At 41.1% G+C, this 25,427-nt stretch overlaps 1 protein-coding gene across 2 annotated transcripts in view; it reads left to right on the top strand.

The window, feature by feature from the left end:
- The window catches only part of LOC122548371 (uncharacterized protein C6orf163 homolog), a 37,433-nt gene extending 13,055 nt beyond the window's left edge, over positions 1-24,378 (top strand). For both annotated transcript variants that reach the window (XM_043686934.2, XM_043686936.2), the window contains exons 3-5: positions 4,947-5,054; positions 17,598-17,800; positions 22,739-24,378. In XM_043686934.2, the coding sequence (XP_043542869.1) occupies positions 4,947-5,054; positions 17,598-17,800; positions 22,739-23,180 (753 nt within the window). In that variant the 3' untranslated portion in view covers positions 23,181-24,378. The remainder of the gene's footprint in view (positions 1-4,946; positions 5,055-17,597; positions 17,801-22,738) is intronic.
- Positions 24,379-25,427: the final 1,049 nt, after the last annotated feature.

Here is a 25,427-nt window from a genome sequence, read left to right as displayed (position 1 = left end):
GTAATTTTATGCTTGCCAGATCCTACCTCTGCGGCTGTTATACTGGCATCAGTTCAGATGGCTTCTGCCAGCGGTTCGATCATTAGGGTAAATAGTAGTGGTGAGAGAGGGCATCCTTGACAACAACCTCTGCCAACACTAAAACTATCCGATCTTATGCCATTAGTAATCACTGCTGCTTTTGGGTAATTATCTATAGGTAGTAAAAACCTCTCCAATAACAAACCGCTCCACAGTATAAAAACAAATGGCCATTCTACCCGATTGAATGCTTTCTCTGCATCTAAGGAGACAGCTAATCCCGGTATTGCTTTTTGCCGGCAGACTTGTGCCATATTTAACACTGTTCTGATGTGATTAGTAGATCTGCGACCCTTAATAAACCCAGTCTGATCCTGTTTTATAATAAATGGCAATACCTTCTCCAGCCTTATTGCCAGCACTTTTGAGAAGATTTAAAAATCCACATTTAATAAGGTTATATGCCTGTACAAGGTACAGTCGTCTGGGGCTTTCCCTTTCTTGAGGTTGAGAGAGATATTTGCTTCTCTCAGAGAGGGCGGGACACTACCCTGACTAAATGAGTTGTTGTACATGTCTATAAGTGGTCTGGCCAACTCGTCTATAAACTCTTTATAAAACTCAACCTGGAATCCATCTTGCCCGGGGACTTTGCCACTCTGGAGCTGCCTCACCATCTCCTGCATCTCCTGAGTTGTCAGGGGGGCATTCAAAGAGGACACCTGCTCCATGGTTATGTCCAAAAGATCCAGATTCTTAAAAAAAGACTCCATCCTCCTCACTCTATCTGCACAGCCCTCCGACTGGTACAGCTCAAAATAAAACTTTCTAAAAGCTGAATTGATCTTTTTGGGATCATAAGTCAAAGTACCATCACCATCCCTAATAGATGTAATGGATCGGGGAGCTTTCTTCTCTGGCAAGGTATGCTAGATACCTGCCTGGCTTATCGCCATACTCAAATAATCTCTGCTTTGCAAATAGTATCCCTCTCTTTGCTATTTGAATAAGAGTAGCATTCAAGGTCGCCCTGAATTTAATTATGGATGGCCTATCAGCATACGCTGACTCAGCTGCCTTCAAGCGAGCCTCAAGCAGACGCTGTTGTTCTCCCCCCGGTCGCAGAATATGCAATAATGAAGCCGCGCTCAAATGCCTTAGCAGTCTCCCAAATCACTGATGGTTTACTGGCCGTACCTATGTTAATGTCCTGGAAAGCTATAAATTCCTCCAAGACATATTACATGAACTTACTATCCTTCAGTAGGAAAGGGTCCATCCACCAGTGTTGGGAGTCTATCTTATCACCGCTAGTCTTGACCTCCATATAGACTGCAGCGTGACCAGAAATAGCTATATTCCCTATTTTACAGGACAGTATCAAATTCAGAAAGGTTGAGGGTACAAAAAACATATCAATTCTGGTGTGGCAGTTGTGTGGGTTAGAATAAAAAGTAAAATCTCTACCCTCATGGTGAAGACACCTCCACATATCCATCAGTCCCAGCTCCCTATTCAGATCAACCAACTGCCTAGATCGCAGAGATATGTCCGCAGGACCTCCTAGGTATCCCACCTCGGGATTGATAATACAATTAAAATTTCCCCCTATAATTATGTGACGTACACTAAGGGCCATCAGACTGGAGTACGCATCTGTTACGAATTTAAATGCATGTGCCAGAGAACAGTATACATTCAAAATACCCGACTCCTCTCCATATATTAGAACCTTAAGTATTGTAAACCGTCCAGACTCATCTTTTATCTGGCTTAACATTTGGAATGGAAGATTTTTCCGAATAAGAATGGCCACTCCCCTACTTTTCGAGTTGAAGGATGAAAAGAACACCTGACCAAATCCTCCCTGCTGCAACTTCAAGTGCTGCTTGTCAGTTATATGTGTCTCCTGTAAAAGGGCTACGTCAACCCTCTCTTTTTTAAGACTTGATAATATCTTTTTCCCTTTTATGGGCGAGTGGCTCCCTTTAATAGTCCAGGTGCATCATTTAAACAAATGGCTAGCCATGATCGCTCAAGAAAATCCGAGACCCTCTGGAGGACCCACACACAATAAACATTGAGTAAAGACCGTAGACAATTCACATAAGTGTAAACAAACAACCTTTACAAAACTACTAAAGATTACTCCTAAAAATAATAACATAAAGTATGGCTAAGAGGGGACTTTCCCTCTTGTACACAGGGGGCACTCCTACTGTCCAACAATCCTACCATAACTCCTTCCATCTGGAGCTATGCCCTCGTCCCAGACATCACAAAATAAAATGAACAAATACCAATGTTTTATAACAAAAATTAAAAGTGGGCATCCAGCCATCCCCTCCATATTATTATCCTGGGCATTCTTAACAAAGCAGCATCATGAAAAAATATACATAAAATTACAATCCCAGAAAATATTCAAGGTAAACTCGAAAAAATTCGAAAACATCCCCCAACAACCAGATAAACCAAGCAAATTATAAATAAAAGTTAAAAGACAAGGTCCCCAAGAAAAGATAAGAAGAAAAAGGGGAGAAGGAGGAGAAAGAAAAAAGGGGGGTAAAGATGAAAAGTAATTATTCATTTTAGTCAAGTCCTTCAATCTATTTAAGAGCATCCAAAAATTCTTTTGCTTTTTCCGGCAAACCGAAGTTATATACAGACTCTCCGTGACTGAGGCGCAGCGTTGCCGGGAATCTCAAGGAGTACTGAATATTTAAATCCCTCAGGCTCTTCTTTACCTCATCAAAAGCCTTCCTCTTATATACCACAACCGGAGACGAGTCCTGGAACAGCATTATTTTGGATCCTTTATATATCATAGTTTGGGGATCCATCCCCAAAGCTCTGCAGGCCTCCAGCAACATTTGCTTGTCCCTGTAGCGTTGGAATCGCACTAGAACTGGGCGGGGGCGCTGGTCCGACCTGGGCCTGTGAACAGCAACCCGGTGGGCCTGCTCAGCCTGCACCCGGCCCAGCCCTGACTCCAGCTTCAGCAGTTGTGGGAGCCGTTCGGGAAGGCCCAGCAACTGAATATTCTTCTGACGATCTCGATTATCGAGGTTGTCAATCTGTTCTTCCAAGGCCCGGAGTTGGTGTTCCAGAGTCTGGACCTCACCCACAGAGGATTCAGCAGCGGTCTCGGAGGCCGCAGCCTGTTGCTTCGCCCCTCCAACATGCTGCCCCAATTTCTCGATCTCTCGGTCATGCTTCTGCAGCATGCGACTCCCACCTGGACCAGATCTCTTCCACTGAAGCATCGATCTTCTCTCAGAGCTTGATAAGCTCCGAGATCAGGCTCGCCTCTGCAGGTAAGTCCCCTGGGGCGGCCACGGAGTCTCTCTTGCTGCGACTGGGGGCTGGGCCCCTGCCTGTCACAAACTCCGTGATCCTTTTCCTTTAGTCATTTTAAAATGTACCAAACTGCTAGGGTTTGGTGCAAAATGGCTGTAGCAACTGGGAAAAAGCTGGTTTTAGTAGTTTAAAACATGAGCGGAAGGTGGGTACCCCACTTTGTCTGGGTTCTGGGCAGAGCTCAGCAAACTTGGACCTACTGGGTCGCTGCCATCTTGAATCCCCATTCAGTGCATTTTAACAGGTAATTGTGATGTCTTCTATAGCACCTAGAATAAACCAGATTTTCAAATAGTTCATTGCCATGGTGACTAACTGTCCTTGTGGGTGGTGGTCAGAATCTAATACACAGCACAACTTTGTCACTGTCTCCCTCATGAAGCAGAGCTATCAGACACTATGTCCTATATCATTTTAAGAGGGTGTAGATATGACTCCATTAGTAAGTGACAGTTCAGTTGCTGCAATTACAATTAAGAAAATGACCACTTCACTGAGGATTCCTCTTGGTATTTCCCTCTGTAGTTCTCACTGTTCCCTTCAGTACCAATAAGAGCACTCTAGCCTGTCGAACACACCTTTTTTTTTTGTGATTCTTCCTCCTGTAAAATTGGAGCCCCTTATTAGAGTTCCTACCTCCTAAATTATTGTCATAGCAGGTGAAATTGTTTTAGCCAAAATCCTTGGCCAAAACGTCAAGTAAATAACCAATAGAAAATAGCACTCAACACATTGTTGAGGAGAAATTCGATTCACGGAGGTTCTCCTGAAAATAGGGCAAGTTCCTCTTCAAATGTTGCTTTCCTATCAGCCCAGAATGTGCCATGTCCACAACAATTATTTTGCTTAACATCAAACAAATGAAAATTGCAGGGAAGTTGTGCAAAAATTAAAAGAAATAAATTAAATAGTTTTGAATATTAAACTGAAGTAGTGCATTCTAAAGCTGAAGTCCTGAAGAGAATTTGTCAAAGTGCAGTGCAGACCAGGAAGAGATTTAACAGGATCGATGTTCTTCCAGTTTCCTGCCACCTGTGATGGCAATAACAAGATATGCCATTCTAACCCTAAAGCACTGCATAGTGCAAGTACCATGGACATTCAAATCTATTTACAGACTGTTTTCTGGAGAAGTAATTTCCCCTGATGCATTCAAATGGAAAATTTTTTGCTTTAAATCATACATTTGATCTGTTTATACTCTGTATTGTCAATGTTAAATAACATGTGAATTATGTCTTCACTTTGCTATTTAGTTCTCCATACTGCTGCACACTTCAGACAAAAGGTAAGATAAGCTGAGCCACGGCTGAGCCTGGCTGTTATCATTGTTGCACCATAACAGGTGCTCTTCATGGACAAGCCACTTTTCACATTCTGTCTGGGAGTAGTGCAAAGGCCTAGTGAATCTTACCCACTGAGGAGAGATGAGTGTGAATACTTAATGATAGCTGTCAAAGTTCCCGCTCAGAATGACTAAAAACCAATATAAATGATCTTTCATATAAAAAAAAGACGGTGATTATCACTAATTACTCTTTCATTTTGTGCAAATGCTTGTCCAGGGCAAAAAGGAGAAAGAAGAGGCAGTGAAAGAAGCTTTGGTTGAGGCTGAAAAGGAAAAGAATGAAGAGATTAAAGAATTAAACAAGATACACGTGGATGAAATTAAGGTAAGCACTTGATTCAGCTGTTTGTTACAACACCTGACTCAGAGATGCGAGCGCTGTCAAATTGCAGATATTAAGAAGAGAAGGAGTTGGAGAAGCAAAAGATTTTAGGGAGGATATTCCAGAGCACTGGACCATTTGGATAAAGGTGATTACGGGAGGGGTGAAGGGAGGCAAAACAGACTTAGAAGAACAGACTGTTTGGGAGTGGGCACAGTTTTTGTGCTGGAGAAGAAGTGAGGAGATTTTAAAATAACAATGAAATCTTTAAATATGAGCTGTAATGGAAACTAAAGCTAATAAGTCAATGAAAGGAGGAGGAGGGAGTGAATGGGGCCGGAGTTTCATATAAACCAGCGTTTAGTGCCGTGATGTTAGAGGTGGGAGTGAAAAGAACAAGTGAGAGAGAGGTCATTTTCGAATTGATAATGTGGAATGGGACCTTAGAGATTTTTTTTTCTGAGTGAAGAAGATCAAGGCGAGCTTTCTGGCAGAATGAAGTAGCCAGGAGAGCCCTGTCTTGATGTCAGGATCTTCTCACTCCATCTTTACGTTTTCCACCACTGGAAAAGTGAGTTTCTCACTAGGCAGCATCAAGTAGTCAATTAAGGGGTATTACAGCTTTTTAAAAAGCATTGTTAACAGCCCAAGTCACTTCAGTAATACTCAGGTTCCTATCTTCACAAAAAAGCTAAACATCAAGAAAACTCAATGTGGAAATCGGGGCAGGTACCTGGTGACTGCAGCTCACTGCTTGCTCTGAAGGACATCCATAGAATCATAGAGATGTACAGACATTTTAGTCCAACTTATCCATGCCAACCAGATATCCCATTCTAATCTAGTCCCATTTGCTAGCACTTGGCCCATATCCCTCTAAATCCTTCCTATTCATGTACCAATCCAGATGCCTTTTAATTGTACCATCCTCCACCACTTCCCCTGGCAGCTCATTCCATACATGCACCACTCTCTATGTGAAAACGTTGCCCCTTAGGTCCCTTTTAAATCTTTCCCCTCTTGCCTTACACCTATGCCCTCTAGTTTGGACTCCCACACCCTGGGGAAAAGACTTTGTCTATTTACCCTATCCATACGCCTCATGATTTTATAAACCTCTATATGGTCATGCCTCAGCCTCCGATGCTCCAGGAAAAATAGCCTCTGCCTATTCATCCATGTTGGATTCCAGCCTCCAATCTCTCCACACATGCTTCATGGGCACCGTCCACATGCCCCATGGACATTGACATCCGATGTGTGCCACCCTCTAAAAATCCTCATGGCACTTCTCCAATCTAGCTACAGGATGCTTCTGCACTTCAATGCTACATCTCAGGCTGCACTAGCAACTCTCATTGTAACACTACAGCAAGGACATTGTGCTCTCAGGGACACACATCCACCACAAGGCCTGGACAGGCTGCATCGCCAGGCTCTTTGCTCTCTCTCACGGTGTTCATTCACTCTGCGACTACCCAGATGCTTACAGCTTTCTCCCTTGTGTTATATTCCTTTTTGTATTTTGTCCATTAGCCAGAGATGCCAGGCCTATATTATTTCTCCAAGACCAATGGTCAGTCAGCCATTCAAGGCAGTTAGAGTCAGGAAACTCTTTTCATAAGGGGTCAGGAGCCAAATGCCCCTAGTGTGGGTTTTCCTCCTAGAATGAGAGAGAAGGATGGGTATCAGGGGAAATGAAATTGGGTGGCACTTGAATGCAGGTGGGGAGGTGCACAAAGAGTGATTAGGCAGTGCAGAGGGCATGCATGGTTGGTGCTTTTGGGGGTTGGGGCGTGGAGCAGGCAAAGTAAGATGTTTCAGTCAAACGTAAGCACGGTAGAGCATGAGCGTTGGTGGGAGCTGGATACAGTAACAGAGATAGAGGTAATAGAGAGAAGTGATGGCACTTACATTGGCAGAATGGAGAAGCCCACTGTCCATCTGCCTACATCAAACTGCTGGAATCTGGGTGGCATCAGACCAGGTTGGCATGGTCTGGTTTCATGGCATCACTGCTGGTCTGGAGAATAAGGATGTGCACCCTCTCTTCGCAACCCTATCCAGCAGGACCTCCAGATCCCTTCCCAGAAAACAGGGCACCGATTACCCCCATCTGTGAAAGTCCAGAGCAAGTGTCAAGGATCAGACTGATACCGCCTGTCTGGGTACACAACGGACTTTTAAAGACAGTGCAAGGGATGCAGGTTAAATCTGGGATATTCCCAGCAGTGGAAAGTTGTTCTGGGAATGGATCATGGTAAGATCGAGCTGGAATCGGATGTGAGGGTTTCCGTAGGGGTAGAGAGTATGTAGTTGGGAAGGTAGATTTGGTCAGGGATGGTGAGAAAACCTGCACAGTGAAAGACTCTTCAAAAAACCTGGCACAACAAGCACTTAATCAAAATAATGTGAGATTCAGCCCATTATCTGCTACAGTTCTGTCCAGTGAGTTTCAAAGAGCAGTATAATTTCGAGAACTGCAATATTATATGAGTTCTAAGCAAGTGTGCACAGCAGTGAATCTTATCATTTGACTTGACATTACTCAGTTGCAATTACATCCTTTGTCTATTACAATGGTTGGAAGTGTGCTTCCATAAACATGCTTCCTGGCAAAGGATTTACCTTCTGTTCATGTTTAGCTCAGTCTGCTTTACTTCCATAGCTACACTGAATATTGAAACAATTTTCCAATTGCCCTGTTGTACTGTTGAAGATCATAAACAATCACTAATCTCAGTCCAACCTATTCAGGAGCTCCTACGCGTTGTTTGGATTCTAGTTACCAACCACTGGTAGATAAAATAAAAGTGAAGTATTGCAGATATTTAAAATCTAAAAGAAAATGAGAAAGTGTTGGTGAAATTCGGCAGTTCTGGCAGCAACTGTAGAGAGAGAAATATAGTTAACATTTACTCCACTGTTCTTCTGCCACAGATTTCTATTTGTTTTTATTAACCATTGGCTGCAGGTCTTTGGGAAATTTTCTGCCACCAATCCACCTTTCTACATTGCATGTAAGAGCCTGTCTAATTATCAGTATCCACTAATTAGACTGTTAGAGACTCTTATTAAGAAGAGGATTTTCCTTACATAACAACGTACCATTTGATGTATGAGGACCTCATCTTTTTATTTCCTTTTTTTTGAACTGGGGTCTACAAAAAGGAAGATACTGCTTTAAAACAAGGAGACTGTGTGAAGAGATCACTGCAGTTTTTAAAATGTTTAGTGGAGCACATTGTATGCAATGTTGCATTCCCCCAAAACAGTGAGAACAAAAGTAGACACCACAGAGTTAATGCATAAGAGGAATAATTGTTTGACTGCAATATCTTGATTGCTCCTGACCACATAACCAGGATTTACATGTAGTTGGAAAGGTAAAGACTGATTTGAGATAGTCAACATGGTTTTGCGCATGAGAAATCATGTCTCACTAACTTGATTAAGTTTTCTGTGGAAGTGACAAGAAGGATTGACGAAGGTAGTGCAGTGGATGTTGTCTATATGGACAATTGACAAGATTCTGCGTGGTAGACTGCTTAGCAAGGTTAGATCATGTGGATTATAGCCAGAACTAGATATTTGCAAATATAACTAGCTGGAAGATAGGAGACAGAGGGAGGGAGTGGGGAGTTGCTTTTTAGACTGGAGGTCTGTGACCAGCGATGTGCTGCAAGGATCAGTGCTGGGTCCACAGCCTTTTGTCATCTATATAAATGATTTGGGTGTAAATATAGAAGGTATGGTTAGTAAGTTACAGACTACATCAAAATTGGTGCCGTCGGTATACAGCAAAGAAAGTTAACTCAGGGTACAACATAACCTTGATCAGATGGCCCAAAGAGTGACTGATCAGGTTTAATCTAGATAAATGTGAGATGGTACATTTTGGAAAGGTAAATCAGGGCAGGACTTATAACCTAATGGCAAGATCCTGGGGAGTGTTACTGAACAAAGAGACTTGGGAGTGCAGGTTCATAGTTCCTTGAAAGTGGAGTGGCAGGTACATAGTTTAGTGAAGAAGGCATTTGCTACACTTACCTTTATTGCTCAGTGCATTGAGTGTAGGAGTTAGGAAGTCATGTTGCAGCTGTATAGGACATAGGTCAAACCACCTTTGGAATACTGTGTTCAGTTCTGGTTTTCAAGCCATAGGAAAGATGTTGCAAAACTTGAAAGGTTTCACATAAGATTTACAAGGGTGTTGCCAGGTTTGGAAGATTTGAGCTATAAGGAGAAGCTAAATAGGCTGGGGCTGTTTTCCTTGGAGTGTTGGAGGCTGAGGGGTGACATTATAGAGGTTTATAAAATCATGGGCATGGAAAGGGTGAATAGTTAAGGTATTTTCCCCAGACCGGGGGAGTCTAAATATAGTGGACATAGGTTTAAGGTGGGAGGGGAAAGATGTAAAAGGGATTTAAGGGGCAACTTGCTCACACAGAAGGTGGTGCATGTATGGAAAGAACTGCCAGAGGAAGTGGTGGAGGCTAGTACAGTTACTACAGTTAAAAGATATTTGAATGGGTACGTGAATGGGAAGGATTAAAAGGATATAGGCCAAGTGCTGGCAAATGGGATTAGATAAATTTAGGATATCTGTTCGGCATGGACAAGTTAGACTGAAGGGTCTGTTTCTGTGCTGTACAGCTCTATGACTCTATGACTATGATTTGGGTGAGGCCAGTGCAGCAGAAAAACCTCTAGACTGAAAAAGGAAAGCAAGAAAAAGCATCAAAACATTTGTCTGTCTGTCTGTCTCTCTGTTGTATGGTAGCAGAAAGTTTCAATGGCAACTGGCTGTCTTCCACTCATTTTTCTCTGTAATTCCCCTGTTGGTAGAAAAAAAAACCCTGTGAAGATAATGCATCAGGGTGCAAAGAACTACGAATCAAAAGGAAAAGAAAGAAAGCAAGTAATCAAATCCCGTGGTTCTTACTCATTCGATTGGATCATATTTTCCTAATTTTGTTTTGTTGTGGATGGTGCCAAACTTGAATGTTGTTCAAACTGCATTCATTCAGGCACATGGGGAGTATTCCAATCTACTCCTGTCTTGTGGCTTGTACTGGCGGGCAGGGTTTGGAGAGTCAGGAGGTGAGTAAACCCGCTGCACTAGTGTTTTGATCATGCATGGTACGTGAGCATCACTGGCTAGGTTATCAGTTATTGCTCATCCCTAGTTGCCCATGGAAATGATTCCTAGCTTCTCATCTGCGTTTGTAACTACCTTATTCATATGAATAGTCTAGTTCAGTTACTGGTCAATATATTTCCTCCATGTATATATTTATGTGACTAACAATTTTACTATTTGCCATTACCCACTCTCCTCTGCTTCCCTGACTTCTGGAGTTTGCAGAATGCATTTCTTTCTGAGTTGGACGATTAGCGCGCCTTCAGCTTGAGGGCTGCAGTGTTTGATTTTGATTCACTGTAAATCATTCCTCCATTGTTGGATCCTCTGTCTCTTGACTTTCTTTTGTGGAGGATATTTGTTCTATTAAACTCGGTAGCTTATCCATTGTATTATTTAGAGAACCTTAAATCTCCTGAAATTGCTTTTCAGATGAGGTCATCCCAGCTAACACAAATACTTGTCCCATAACATCATCTGGAGGACTTTAATTTGCTGAATGTCATCATGGAATATGGCTTCTCTGTTTAAACACATACTTTCTTCCTTGCAGTATCCTGGATTTCTGGACCAGGCAATTGCCTTTATGTTTTGAAGAGGTAGTCTCTCTTTCTTGCAGTATCTTTGATCTTCAGACAACACAAATGTTTACGTCAGTGTTTAAGTTTATAAGTTCTGTACTCCACCTTGTTGAGTAGGTCAGACGCTTTCAATTGCCCTGTGAATGCCTTCCTGCAGAAACAGATTTTCACTTCCTCAGTCACGTTATTGGAAGATTGCTGATCATGTCAGCACCACCTCTGTCATGAAAAGTTTGCTTTGAGAAACAATGGAATGAAGTGTTTTCCAGGAATGCTAAAAATGGAAAGCAGTTCATCCATTCCATATAAAACCTATAACTTTTTTCTCCTGTTACCAATATGAAAAAATGTTCTTATGCCAGTAACCTCAATAGATTCTCAGGTTTAGCCATAAGTCTAGGAAGGCCCAGTGAAATCTCTACTTGTTGTTTCTTGACCGGTTTGTTGACAATGGTTTATTTTGGAACTACTTGTCCTCAGGAAACTAGTCAAGTCCTTCTGCTATCTCAACAACGTTGAGGCTAAGACGTGATGTGGAGGTGCTGGTGTTGGACTGGGGTGGACAAAGTCAAAAATCACACGACACCAGGTTATAGTCCAACAGGTTTATTTGAAAGTACAAGCTTTCGGAGCATTGTTCCTTCATCAGGTAGCTAGTGGGGCAGGATACATACGACGCAGGATTTATAAGTAAAAGATCATATTGTCATACAACTGATGTGATGTATTAGACAAACCTAGATGGTTGTTTAGTCTTTAATCACTTAGAATGGGGATGCAGGTTTCAATTGATTATGTAAATACCAGAATTTCTTTCAAGTCACTGCCCCGAGATAGCTTAAGGTTTTATCAGTATATTAAAAAAGTGACATGTCAGCTCAGACAATGCATGTGAGGTTAGAGTCTGTCTGTGTCCCATCTGGAGTCAGACTGGTTTTATTTACAAAGTAGGAAATTATAAAATGTCAAAGTGATTGAGTGCTGACAGATTGTGTGCTTTTTGAACAAAAGTGTATCTGCAAATACAAATCAGCAAATGCAAATTCACCCCACAGATTGTGTGTGTGTGTGTGTGCATGTATGTGTGTGGGAGTGAGGGAGAGCGGGTGAGGGAAAGTGTGTGTGTGAGAGAGAGAGAGAGGACGTGTATGCACGTGAGAGTCGAGAGTGTGGTGCTGGAAAAGCACAGTAGGTCAGCATTTGAAGAGCAGGAGAATTGACGTGTCGGGCATAAGCCCTTCATCAGGAATCATGCCCTTCCTGATGAAGGGCTTATGCTCGAAACGTCAATTCTCCTGCTCCTCGGATGCTGCCTGACTTGCTGTGCTTTTCCAACACCACATTCTCGACTCTGATCTCCAGCATCTGCAGTCCTCATTTTCTACTACCATCATGTGAGAATGTGTGTGCACGTGCTTGAGAGAGCATCTGTGCGAGAGTGATGGAATGTGTGCATGTGAAAGGCCGTGTGTGTGAGTGAGAGTGTGTGTGAGAGAAAGCAAGTGTATGAGACGGTCTGTGTGAGTGTGTGAGTGTATTTGTGTGAGAGAGTGTGAGTGTATGTGTGTGTACATGTCCTTGTGTGTGAGTGTGTGTGTGTGGTGGGGTCACGTGTAGTGTGACATGAACCTAAGATCCCAGTTGAGGCTGTCCTCATCGGTAACTTGGCTATCAGCCTCTGCTTAGTGACTCCGTTATTGCGCATCCTGAAGTCCAACTTGGAAGACGTCCCCCCGAAGATCCTAGACCAAATGTCCTTGACCGCTAAGACATGCATACAGGCTCAAACTGAGGAGTGCTGATTATGAACCACACACCTACTTTCGACTCTTGTACCTTATTCATAGTGTACTTGTAATGTTCAGAATTATTCTGCCTGGATCATGTAGTTTCATTCTTGTAGGCTGTAACTGCTGTTTTCTTCATATGGTATCTGATCCAACAGGATGGTAATACTTATGTATCAAGCTTAAAATTAAATTCATGTTCATTAACATTAACAAGTTCTGTGAAACTTGAGTCAGTTGCATCAATAATTTTGCTTGAAGCACTAATTTCCCTAGAATTGCAAATGTCATTGTTTTTCTAATGGACACATATTGTCTAATGTGAGTATCTTTTCTAATAGGGCTGACCACATTAACCCCTTATTAATGTGAGCATTTGTTTTTTTTTAATTATAGAGTCATAGAGATGTACAGCATGGAAACAGACCCTTCGGTCCATCCTATCCCAACCCAATCTAGTCCCACCTGCCAGCACTCGCCCATATCCCTCCAAACCCTTCCAATTCATATACCCATCCAAATGCCTCTTAAATGTTGCAATTGTACCAGCCTCCACCACATCCTCTGTTAGCTCATTCCATACCACCCTCTGCGTGAAAAGGTTGCCCCTTAGGTCTCTTTTATATCTTTCCCCTCTCACCCTAAACCTATGCCCTCTAATTCTGGACTCCCAGACCCTAGGGAATAGACTTTGTCTATTTATCCTATCCATAACCCTCATAATTTTGTAAACTTCTATAAGGTCACCCCTCAATCTCCGACACTCCAGGGAAAACAGCCCCAGCCTGTTCAGCCTCTCCCTATAGCTCAAATCCTCCAACCCTGGCAACATCCTTGTAAATCTTTTCTGAACCCTTTCAAGTTCCACAACATCTTTCCGATAGGAAGGAGACCAGTCTGCATATCTTCTGCAAGTGACCTACCATCTTGCAGATGTAGCATTCTTTCACCATGGCTGTGCATTCCCCATGTCTGTGAGGCTTTCCTTTTCCACACTACTGACACTAACTCTTAGTATCTGCAGTTACTTTTTGTGTAGCTTATCATGTGCCTCTTTACTACGTCCATACTACAAAAAAACGAATGGGTTCTGTGGCTCTTCTGAGACAGGGCTGTTTTTCTCCTCTCAGGACTCTTCCTGAGTATTGTTCGAATTTCCACTTTCTGCACTTTGAATAGCTTTCTCCAAAGGTAAATCTTGCTTGGGCTGTAAGGAATCTAACAAAGACTCATTAATAATTCAAACAACAATATTCTCTTATGAATTTTGATTTCATGGTCGTATTTTTCTTCTGACCTATTGTTGAGACCATATTACTTTTCTGTTATATTTCTCATTATTGGTTTGAACTGTGAGTTGCAGTTGAGAACTAAACTTTGAATTGTGATCAGCAGCTTGTTTTTAAAATGCAGAGAGAACAAAAGACTGTTGTTTGCTTTTGGAAACTGGCATGGAAAGATAATGCAGGTTAAGTACAGCACTAAGAACACTATAGATGAGGAATTGGCACCGAAATGTCATTATGTTCAAGAACTGGTAGCTGGTTAGATGTTGAATTGATTAATCAAAGGAGAGCCAGTGCTGGCCAACCAACCACAGAGAATGGTTAAAAATAAAGAGTTATTGGCTTGTTGAACGTCCTGGGAAAAGAATCCCGGTCTGTAAGAAAGAAAGTCTCTGGACGTTTGTGAAAGCTGTTTGCATTGATCAGTGACTTCAGGATTTAAGCAGGATACAATCTTACATAAAGGCTTGGTATTCGTCATTGAAGTGGTTATCAAACTGGCAACTCACATCTTTTATTTGTTCAAAATTTGTCTTGAACTGTATACATCTATTGGCATGTGAGTGGGAGTTGGTGATCAAAGAGGATTGAACTTAGATCATAGATATTAATTCCATTACCTTGTAGTTCATTTGTGTTCTACTAAAGTTACACTATTAATAATACATTGATAATTTTGGTTTAATTATTACCTTGGTGCCCAAGGTAGATTATTTATAAAGTCTAGTGAGGAACAATTGAGCAATTTTGAGTATCATCAATGTTTTAATTTTACTGTGTTAGTGAGTCTGATTTGGTCTGCCTTGCTATCCCTGTGACATAACATCATAGAGGTTATTAATGCAAGAACTTTTATGGATTCCCCTTGAAGCTCAATCTAAATGTAAAATTTTGCCCTTTTATAGACTTATTATTGGATTATAGTGATTTTCAAAAGCTTTTAACACTTCATAAAAAAGATCTCTATCTTTATTGATATTTTGGTGATTTATTTGGTGGTCATTTGCTATATGATTTACTGAGGGTAATAAAATAGTTATTATTTAAAATTCAATCTTAGTATTTAATTTTGAAGAAATTCTGCAGTTTAAAAGTTGTTTTCTCTACAATGTCCAATCCTGTGTCCTGTTTGGCCCATCTCTCACATTACATAATTTTAAAAGTATTATTTCTCCTTGCATTTCTTTATAACATTTGTATTTATTCTTGTTTGTTTTAAACTCTTTTAAGTCTGTGCCACCTCAATACTAATCAGTTCTCTTCAAGCTTGCATTCTTGCATTATATCAATGCCTTTTAAAATCTTTATTAAAGTTTCTTTAGACTTTTAAACTCTGCATGTGGACTTTTAAACAATGTTCTACTGCAGTACTCTATGATATTTGTTACAAGAAAGCTTTAAATTCTGTGAGCGAGCATTCCTGTATTGTGTTACCTCTCAAGGTTCACGTTCTGCTAAATAGCAATAGTGTGTTTCTGTATTGCTTGCTGGAGGCTTTCCTGTCTTTTCTTTAATGAGCAAAATGGTAGTTTCTTCTTCTGTAGCATTTTCCAACCTCTTGCAGCCCAGCTGGATGTTTGCCTGTTGCTTCCTGGGTGAAATGGGCATTTTCCTAAATTTTAAGGCCTATCACACAATCTATGATCCCTTCGACGATGTTTAAAATTAACTTCTAATATTGTGCCAAAATAACTCTTTCTACCAAAATTTAAATTCTGGGTGTCTAGATCATGTAAAATACTTCAAACTTCTTCCAATTTTCTTCTTCTGTTAGATTCTTTCTTCAAGTTGTTCAAATTTATCTTTTTGTTGCCATAAATAAACTGGGCTGAAAATGTGTTGCTGGAAAAGCACAGCAGGTCAGGCAGCATCCAAGGAACAGGAGAATCGATGTTTCGGGCATAAGCCCTTCTTCAGGACTTTAACAGTTGCATAAAAAAGATAAAGAAAAAAATATGATAAATAAATTATTTCAGAGTATGAAGCATCTGTGGTGTTGTATAAGATAATGGTTCTGATGATGTCACACCATCTTTGGGACCATGTCTGGCTCCTGATAGTTGTAATTATGCCTGGCTTGTTAATGTTAAGAGTACCTACTGCTAGTGGACAAGAAATTATACCTTGTTATAGAAGAAAATGTATCTTTTTAAGACTCTCTGGTGGTTATGCCTGAAACGTCGATTCTCCTGTTCCTTGGAGGCTGCCTGACCTGCTGCGCTTTTCCAGCAACACATTTTCAGCTCTGATCTCCAGCATCTGCAGCCCTCACTTTCTCTCATAAATAAACTGGGCCACTTTTCAAGTAATTAGATTAGATTAGATTAGATTCCCTACAGTGTGGAAACAGGCCCTTCAGTCCAACAAGTCCACACCAACCCTCTGAGGAGTAACCCACCCAAATCCATTTCCCTCTGACTAATGCACCTAACATTACAGGCAGTTTAGAATGGCCAATTCACCTGACCTGCACATCTTTGGAATTGGGAGGTAACCCACACAGACACGGGGAGAATGTGCAAACTCCACACAAAGGCTGGAAACGAACCTGGGTCCCTGGCATTGTGAGGCAGCAGTGCTAACCACTGAGCCACCGTGCCAACCTTCAAGAAGCAAACAAATTAGAAATATGATGGGACCTTGGTGTAAGTTACTTCTCTGACCCCTGCTCCATTTATTTTACCCATGACTCATGGAGTTACAATGCTGGTGAAATTCATTTTGAAAAACCACCTCCCTCCTTTACTTTCTTTCTACTCTTTTTTTAATCACAATTACTATGATGTTCATCCCCATTGCCCTCAATGATGTCTAAGTTTACTGCCAGAGCTCCCAACTGCTCCCACAAATCAGTGGTAGAACATAAACCACCAGAGAGTCTTAAAAAGATACATTTTCTTCGATAACAAGGTATAATTTATTGTGCACTAGCAGTAGGTACTCTTAACATTAACAAGCCAGGCATAATTACAACTATCAGGAGCCAGGCATGTCACATGGGTTTCATTGGAAATCATCTAAGACTAAGAGTTCCTCCACCCAAAGATGGTGTGACATCGTCAGAACCATTATCTTATACAACATCACAGATGCTTCATACTCAGAAATAATTTATTTATCATATTTTTTTCTTTATCTTTTTTATGCAACTGTTAAAGTCAACATAATGAACTTAGGAATTCACTGTGAGAAGAAATGCCAAGTATGATTCATACACCATGAGGCACCACACGGTAGTTTTGCTTTTAAACTAGAAAGGTAGGAAGGTACTATAACGTTTCAGCTTCCTAGTGTGTTTCTAATGGAGTATGCGATGCGAAGTATTCCAACAATTCTTTCTGTGATGTGATTCTTGACTTTACTCTGGGTTTTATTGGGGAGATGTGATGTAGTTCTGGGTATATTACCAAGAGGAGAGACATCATATGTGAAGTTGCAGACAATATCAGCAGCCTACCAAAAATGTAAACAGTGGAATCATAACCAGTATTGTTCTTTGCTGGGCTGACTTACACTAAAGTATAAAGTTACATAATATTGGAAGTTAAGTGAACAAAGCCCACTGGATGAAAATATATCACAACAGACATATCTCTGAGGCCTATAAGATCTAATGATAGGAATTTTCTTTCAAATCATGGTGTAAGATAAGTTTTTTAAATCATTTTTTCAGTTTGACACATGATTTCCGAGCTATGGAGAACGTAATCTCTTTACAATGTTGTTTGACAATCACTCTGGTTTAATAGAGAGCAATACGAAAAACAGAGGTTAAGATGCAATGGCAACAAGAGCAGATGGTGATGAAGGAACATGAAGTTGGAAAACAACGCTTAGCGCACGAAATCCAGCAGATGCTTCACAAGAATGAAATTGAAAAAGAAAAGGCTATAGCTGCTGCCACAGAAAAAGAAAAGCAACTCGCATCCCAGGCTCTTGATCAAGTGGTAATGTAAGTTCTTGGATCTCACTATATGTGTCAGATCTATGCAATAATAGCTGCAGATACCTTTTCAGCATTTGGAATAACTGTGCAGCTGACAAGACCCTGTGTTTCCCATAATTGTGAAGTGATGCACCATTTCCTTACTGGTAAAATCTTGGTAAGTATGGTCCACTGTGTTAGGAATCATTCTGGTAGCCTTCATTCATTTTGAGAGAGACAGTGATGTAGTTGTAAACTAGAAATATAAAAGCACATTCTAATCTCTTGGGACATCCTTGTTAATTGCAGCTCAGCAACTAGTGGATGTCAAGTTCAAATAATAAATCTGGTATTGAAAACTTATCAGAACATTGATGGCTGTGAAATTAGCACTGATTGTTATAAAAATCCATTTAACCACTCAGTTCAGGGGAAAATAGGGATGGGCAATGAATGCTGGTCTTGCCAATGACAAGAATTAATGGAGAACAATAATCAGTCCCATGGAGCAAGACATATAGTGGTCCAAGTAAGCAACACTATTATTGATACATTGCCATATTTTCTTTGTCCCACTGGAATGTTTACCTAATGTCTTTTGATGGCGGTTGGTGGGGAAAGTTATTACTTGCGTTCTCACAAAAACCTGTACAATTCTAGCAGGAGTTTTAGATTAGATTTCCTACAGTGTGGAAACAGGCCCTTCAGCCCAACCAGTCCACACCGACCCTCCGAAGAGTACGCCCCAGACCCATTTCCCTCTGACTAATGCATCTAACACTAGGGGCAGTTTAGCATGGCCAATTCACCTAATGACCAAATAAATGCATGTTCCCCATAACTGGGGAGTCCAGAACCGAGGGTCACTGTGAATGATATGGGGTAGTTCATTTTGGACTGAGATGAGGAGAAATTTCTTCACCTAGAGCGTGGTGAGCCTGTGGAATTCTCTACTACAGAAAGCAGCTGAGGCCAAAACATTGAATGTTTTCAAGGGTAAAAGGGACCAAAGTGTACTGAGAGAAAGTAAGAACAGGGTACTGAGCTGGATGATCAGCCACAATCATATTGATTAGCAGAACAGACTCGAAGGACTACATGGCCTACTCCTGCTTCTATTTTCTAGGCTTCTGTGGGTTAATTATGGCTCAGGACCAGGGGTTACATAAGGGCCCATTACCCAAGATAGGATTGAGGGGGTCAACTGTACTTGGGTTTGGTGAGGGGGGCGGTGCTGCAATGTTTGGGGCACGGCCCTTTAGCATGTATCCAGAGTAGAGCTGGTGCATGTGAGTAGGGAGCCCTGGGTTTGAGGCACATTTCCACTGTCTGTGGTTAAGGAAGCAAAGCTGCTGCGTACAGGTCAGAGCCAGGACCAGGACCAAGGGCCTATACCCACTGGAGCGTCGGGATCTGTGATTTCTGTCCCTCCTTCTGGTCTCAATAAAATTTCATTGAGTGCCATTGAAATTGTCTCTAATTGCAAACTTCAGAATACTTCAGATGAAACTTGCAACAGGGGTCTGCACATTCTGGCAAATACCCACAGATCCCAATTTGTGAGCCATTGATCTAGATGTATTATAAATGTAAAGTAATTTCATATGTGATGTGTTGAAAACTATGTACATTTAAATTTATAAAAGTTCACAAGAAATGTACAGAACCGAGAGATCATATCTATCAGGAAAGATTCAATAGTGGGTTTTTTTCTGTCTCAGACAGAGAAGGCTGAAGGGCAATTGACAGATGATGAACTTTCGGAAGGATTGTGATTAGGTAGAGGAGCTGAAGATGTTTCCAGGACTCTCAAATGTAGGAGTAATGTATTTGGAGATTCAGGACAAATCTTTTCATCTAGAGCATAGTTATGATGTGGAACTTTCCATCCCATGGAATGTTTAAAGAGGGAAATATGGCTGTATTTAGGGAGAAGCTAGATAAATACGCAAGGGACAGAAGGTTAGAAGAATGCGTGAATAAGATAGGTGAGGTGGGATTGAGAGGAGTCTCATGTGCAGCACAAGCACTAGCCCAGACTGCTTGAACTGAATGGCTTGTTTTTCTCTGTCCCTGCTCCTATTTGTAAACATCAATACTAGGTGAATGGATGAGAAGCCCCTTGGCTTTTCATAATACCATGCAGTTTTCACTTTTTATTGAATATCTTGAACAAGGCTATATTTCCAAAAGTGAGACACAGTCTCACAACTAAATGGCCATTTCTGAGATGAGATTGAAGAGATTAGCAATAGGTTACTTACTTACGTTGTGCGCTGCATTGCACTTGGTCTGAAATGCACACATTTCATTTGCTTTTCGATGTGATGTAACTATGCCACTGCATTGCTTCAATAGATGACTCTACCATAAACAGTAATGGTTTAAAATGTACTTGCATTACAAACTCACCTATGAGGAACGGTTTGGCAACATAATTAACAATGCCACTAAAATGACATAAATCTCTCTCACCATGTACTGTGTGAAATTGAGAGGTTTATTTGTAAGCATGGTCTCAACTTTGGTGTGCCTTCATTCCACATCAAACTGAAAGAGATATTTGCTGAAAACAGTGAAGACAGTAAATCCTGAAGGCTAACCTAGCTGATCTATAATGCGCATGTTGTGGTGTTCTGAATGACTTGTCCAGTTTTCACATGCAGATTGGATGTCTGGCAGTGTTGGGGCTGTGTATGTATGGGATACCCCAAGGCACACAAAAGTGATGTCAGTTTCACCCAATGTTATCTATGACTGGTTCTGCGCAACATGAATTGGCCAAATACTTGGGTAAAAACAGCCAGTTTTGAGCAAAGGATTCCTTCACATTTGCAAAGACTATACATGATTTGCTTGACAATTTCTACATGGGGTTCATTTACTCATTTGCCATTGCTGGCTAATCACCAATTTACGACTCCAGGAAATCATAGCTGTCTGTACTGCAGCAGTATGTCATGGTGATCTAGACCCACCACCACTGTGTGAATCAGTTCTCCTTGAAATAGGAACTCAACAACTCACACTGTTGAGTTCAGTTTCACTGATAATATCTACGCCCAAGTAGATGATGGTGCCATGGGATTCCTGCTAGTCCACCATTCACAAGTGTCTTTGTTGGATTCAATGACAACTATTTATTTGATTGAAGTGCACTTAATCTTCTACCACTTGCATATTTCCAATATGTAGATGACGTACTTGCTACATTTAAACTTGCAACTGCACATACAAATGTCTTTACATGTCTTCATATGCTCCATCCTGCACTCAAATTCACATTTGAAATGGAGCAGGTAAATAAACTCCCTTTCCTCAATATTCTAGTTGAAACATTGATCAAGGATTTCTCTATTACTGTCTGGCACAAGCCTACCTTCACTGGTCAGTCTATAGGTTGGAATCCCTACTGTTCCATAGGTTACAAAATTGACTTTATTGGAAACGTCATAAATAGGGTCCAAGCCTTTGTTCATTGTGCAACTCAAATGGAAATAGGGACCTCAAAGCCATCCTGCTGAATAATAGCTATGTTGATCAAACAATTTTTCACTGTATGTTGAGCAAACACATACAAGGCCCTAAAGAGGTCATTTTTAGTCTTGAAAAGTGCCCAGTCTATCTCAGATTACCCTGGAATAGTAAGGTGTCAAAAGGATTGAGCAACAGGTGGTGGAAGTTGTTTCACATTGCAACAATAAATAGGACATCCCAAAGACGAATAGATCATAAGAAAGAGCATGCCTCTTTGGCAACAAGCTGGATACTTAACATAACCAAACAGCCAGCATTTGCAAACTTCACAGCACAGTGTCATTAGGTATGATTCTGCAATTGGACAACATCTGCAGGATAATCCTGAACGGGTGAGGCATTATAATCACTGATAGCCAATTTAGGATTGTCAGACCACCTTGTAGTAAAGCACACTTGCATATACTTGAAGCTACATACAATATTGTATGGAGCCATGTACTTTGCAGACAGAAAGAATATGTACACACACACTTCAAGTCAACAAAATAGGTGACAGCCATTCTCAGCTTCATTTCTCTGTGCAATGCCCTGACTAATGAGAGTCAACCCACCTGGTTTAAAATTTAACAAAGCCTAACAGTTAACTCACAGCATTAACGGGTGTATTCTCCATGGAAATACAAATCAGAGTCCACCTCCCAACCAATCAGCACTCTCTTCTCACATAGTAGAAATTTTTGGTTTCCTCTTGAATTTGTATTCTTTCAAAATGAAGTTAAAAATCACACAACACCAGGTTATAGTCCAACTGGTTTAATTGGAAGCACACTAGCTTTCGGAGCGACGCTCCTTCATCAGGTGATTTCAAAATGAAGAGTGCAAAATAAAAAGCTTCAACAAAATGTGCCTTTTTTCAGCAATACCTTTTTTCATTTCCTTCATTTGAAAATTCTGTTTGATATTTGAATGAAGTGAGTTAGGAAAATTATATTTTGTAATAGCAGTAAAGCTCATAATTAAAATTTTAAAACAACATGGTTACAGGGTTACAGTTTCTGCTCATTCGGCCAGAGGTTCCCAAACCCACAAATGTTTTTCTCCCAAGCTTGGCGTCAAGTATACCCAGCAGCAGAAGAATGCTGGAGTCTGTACAAATAATAAACCTGAAACTCACAATAACAGTGCGATTTTGCTCCCACACTTCTAAATTCATCTTGGTCACTCCACTGAGTAAAGCTGAATGATTGTGCTGAATTATGAGCAGTTATCTATGTGCATTTACAGTTCTAAATAACATAATTTGATTATGAATCCCCAGATTCATGTGGATCTCAAATGATCAACAAAGTAATGAGACAATTATTTGGACTGGGCTCACATGCAGAACTCAGCACTAGACCCAGACCACATAATTATATTACAGTTTCAAATGTGTTAATTTTCACTGGTAGGTACTGATACTACTTTTTTAAAATTTTTAATCAGAAAGCTAAAAGCTGATGCCGAAACACAAAGTCAATCCATTCTACAAGAAACTTTGGAGATCCAAAAAGCAGAATATGAAGAGAAGATAATGGCTGCAGTTGCTAAAGCCCGTGATGAAGAAAAGGCAAAAGCTGTGGAACCCATCCTTATCCTCCAAAGTAGACATCAGTCTGAAATAGATATGTTGAAAAAATTGTTATGTGAGAAAGAGGTTGACCTCAAAGACGTTTATGATAAGGTGGAAACCATGACTATCTTGGAATTGGAGCTAGAGACAGAGCTACGAAACACAAGGGCAGCTTTTCAGGACTACATTAATGTTACCTACCCAGATTTAGCCCCTGGACAGGCGGACTTCTTGCTTCCAACTCGACAAATGTGCAGAGATTCCCTTACGACTTGCAAACCCCAAAAAGTTCAAAAAAGGCCCCAAGCGGAATAAAGATTTACAAAAAACGGGGAGTGTTTCCACTTTTATTGAAACAAAATCATACAGTAATTATAACTTATACTAAACTTGTCAGTGCCCTGCAGTTGTACTTAGTAATGCACTACATCACTACAATCACAAAAATATTATCAATCATAAAATATAAAATCATTACTGAGGAACCTCAATTATCTGCAAGACATGGGCAGGGAGTATTTCGTTCGGTTAATTGAATTCTGGATAATCGAATGCTGGATAACATGGTTTAGCCGAGCATTGGGACCTTGCGAACTTGCCAGATAATCCGATATTCGGATAATCAAATGCTGGATAATCAAGCTTCCTCTGTATTTCACTAAATAGTAGAATAGATGCCCCAGTATCCTCCGATCTGGTACAAGAAAGGCATCTGAACATCAACAACCTTTCAAAACCTGAACTAGTTTAAAATTGCTTGAGAGGAGATGGTGCTGTTGTGGCAATCTCACTGAACTGTAAACCAGCTGCCAGGCTAATCTCCTGAAAATAGGAAATTAATCCCACCATAGTACGTAGCAGGGTTTAAATCAAATTGATAAAGCCTAGAATTGAAAGCTACTTTTAATAATGGTGCCATGAAGCTGTTAATTGTTGTAAACAACAACCAATCTCACCAACTAATGTCTTTTCGAGATGTAAATCTGCTATCCTTACCTCGTCTAGCCTACGTATGACTTCAGACCTACACCAATGTAATTGACTCTTAGCTACCCCCTGAAATTCCTGAGAAAACCATTAAGTTCAAGAGCAATTGGAGATGGGCAACAGAGGCCGACTTTGCCAGAGATACTCAAATACCATTGAAGATATTTTAAAATACGTAAACTCATTTTTAATCACAGTGGGGGCAGCATGGTGGCACAGTTTGGGGCAGCACAGTGGCACAGTGGTTAGCACTGCTGTCTCACAGAGCCAGAGACCCGGGTTCAATTCCTGCCTCAGGCGACTGTCTGTGTGGAGTTTGCACATTCTCCCCATGTCTGCGTGGGTTTCCTCCGGGTGCTCCGGTTTCCTCCCACAGTCCAAACATGTGCAGGTTAGGTGAATTGGCCATGCTAAATTGCCCGTAGTGTTAGGTGCAGGGGTAAACGTAGGGGAATGGGTCTGGGTGGGTGCACTTCGGCGGGTTGGTGTGGACTTGTTGGGCCGAAGGGCCTGTTTCCACACTGTAAGTAATCTAATCTAATCTAAGTATATGATTGATGACACTGATTGGTGAAGAGGCAATTGATTTAGAAAGAAGAAACTCAAATATGCACACATGACATAATTATTGAACTACCCTGAATTTGTGATTGAATTTGCTAATGGTAATCCAGTTCCCATATACTTACTGAAGAAGAGTTATGTTATAGCTGCATACCAGAACTTCAAGAGAGTCAGGGGGCAGAGGCGAGTGTACTGGCCATCACTAAAGAGGTGCTGGGAAAGATGAAAGGTCTAAAGATGGGTAAATCATCCAGACCGGATGGATTACACCCCATGGTTCTGGAGGAGATCACTGACAAAATTTCAGAGGCATGGGTGTCATAGAGTCATAGAGATGTACAGCATGGAAACAGACCCTGCGGTCCAACCCGTCCATGCCGCCCAGATATCCCAACCCAATCTAGTCCCACCTGCCAGCAGGTATTCTTTTAGGAATCACTGGAGTCAGGGAGGATCCCAGAGAACTAGAAAATGGCTAATGTAACACCCCTATTTCAAAAGGAAGGGAGGCAGCTGACAGGACACTATAGGCTGACTACCTTGACCTTGGTTGTTGGTAAGATTTTAGAATCCATCATTAAAGATGAGATGGTGGAGCACTTGGATATGCATGGTTCAATAGGGCTGAGTCAGCACAGCTTCATTAAGGGAAGGTTATGCCTGATAAGTCTGAGGAGGTAACAAGCAAGTTACACAAAGGAGAGCCCGTGGGTGTGATGTATTTGGATTTCCAGAAGACCTTTGACAAGGTGCTACATAGGAAGGATATTAAATAAGATGAGAGTCCATGGTGTTAGGGGTAAGGAACTGTCATGGAAAGAGGATTATCTATTAATGATTTTGATGAAGGAATTGAAGACATTATTGCTAAATTTGCAGATGACACAAAGGTGGAGGGGTCGGTAGTATCGTGGAAGCAGGGAGGCTGCAGAAGGACTTGGAGAGAAGGAGACTTGGCAAATTAATGGTAGATGGAATACGGTGTGGGTAAGTGTGAGGTTCTGCAATCTG

Source organism: Chiloscyllium plagiosum, unplaced genomic scaffold (genome assembly GCF_037043375.1).
Source record: "Chiloscyllium plagiosum isolate Xiang-an unplaced genomic scaffold, Cpla_swu_hap1 HiC_scaffold_3, whole genome shotgun sequence".
NCBI classification, from domain to species: Eukaryota; Metazoa; Chordata; class Chondrichthyes; order Orectolobiformes; family Hemiscylliidae; genus Chiloscyllium; species Chiloscyllium plagiosum.
This window is presented reverse-complemented; position numbering and strand designations above follow the sequence as displayed.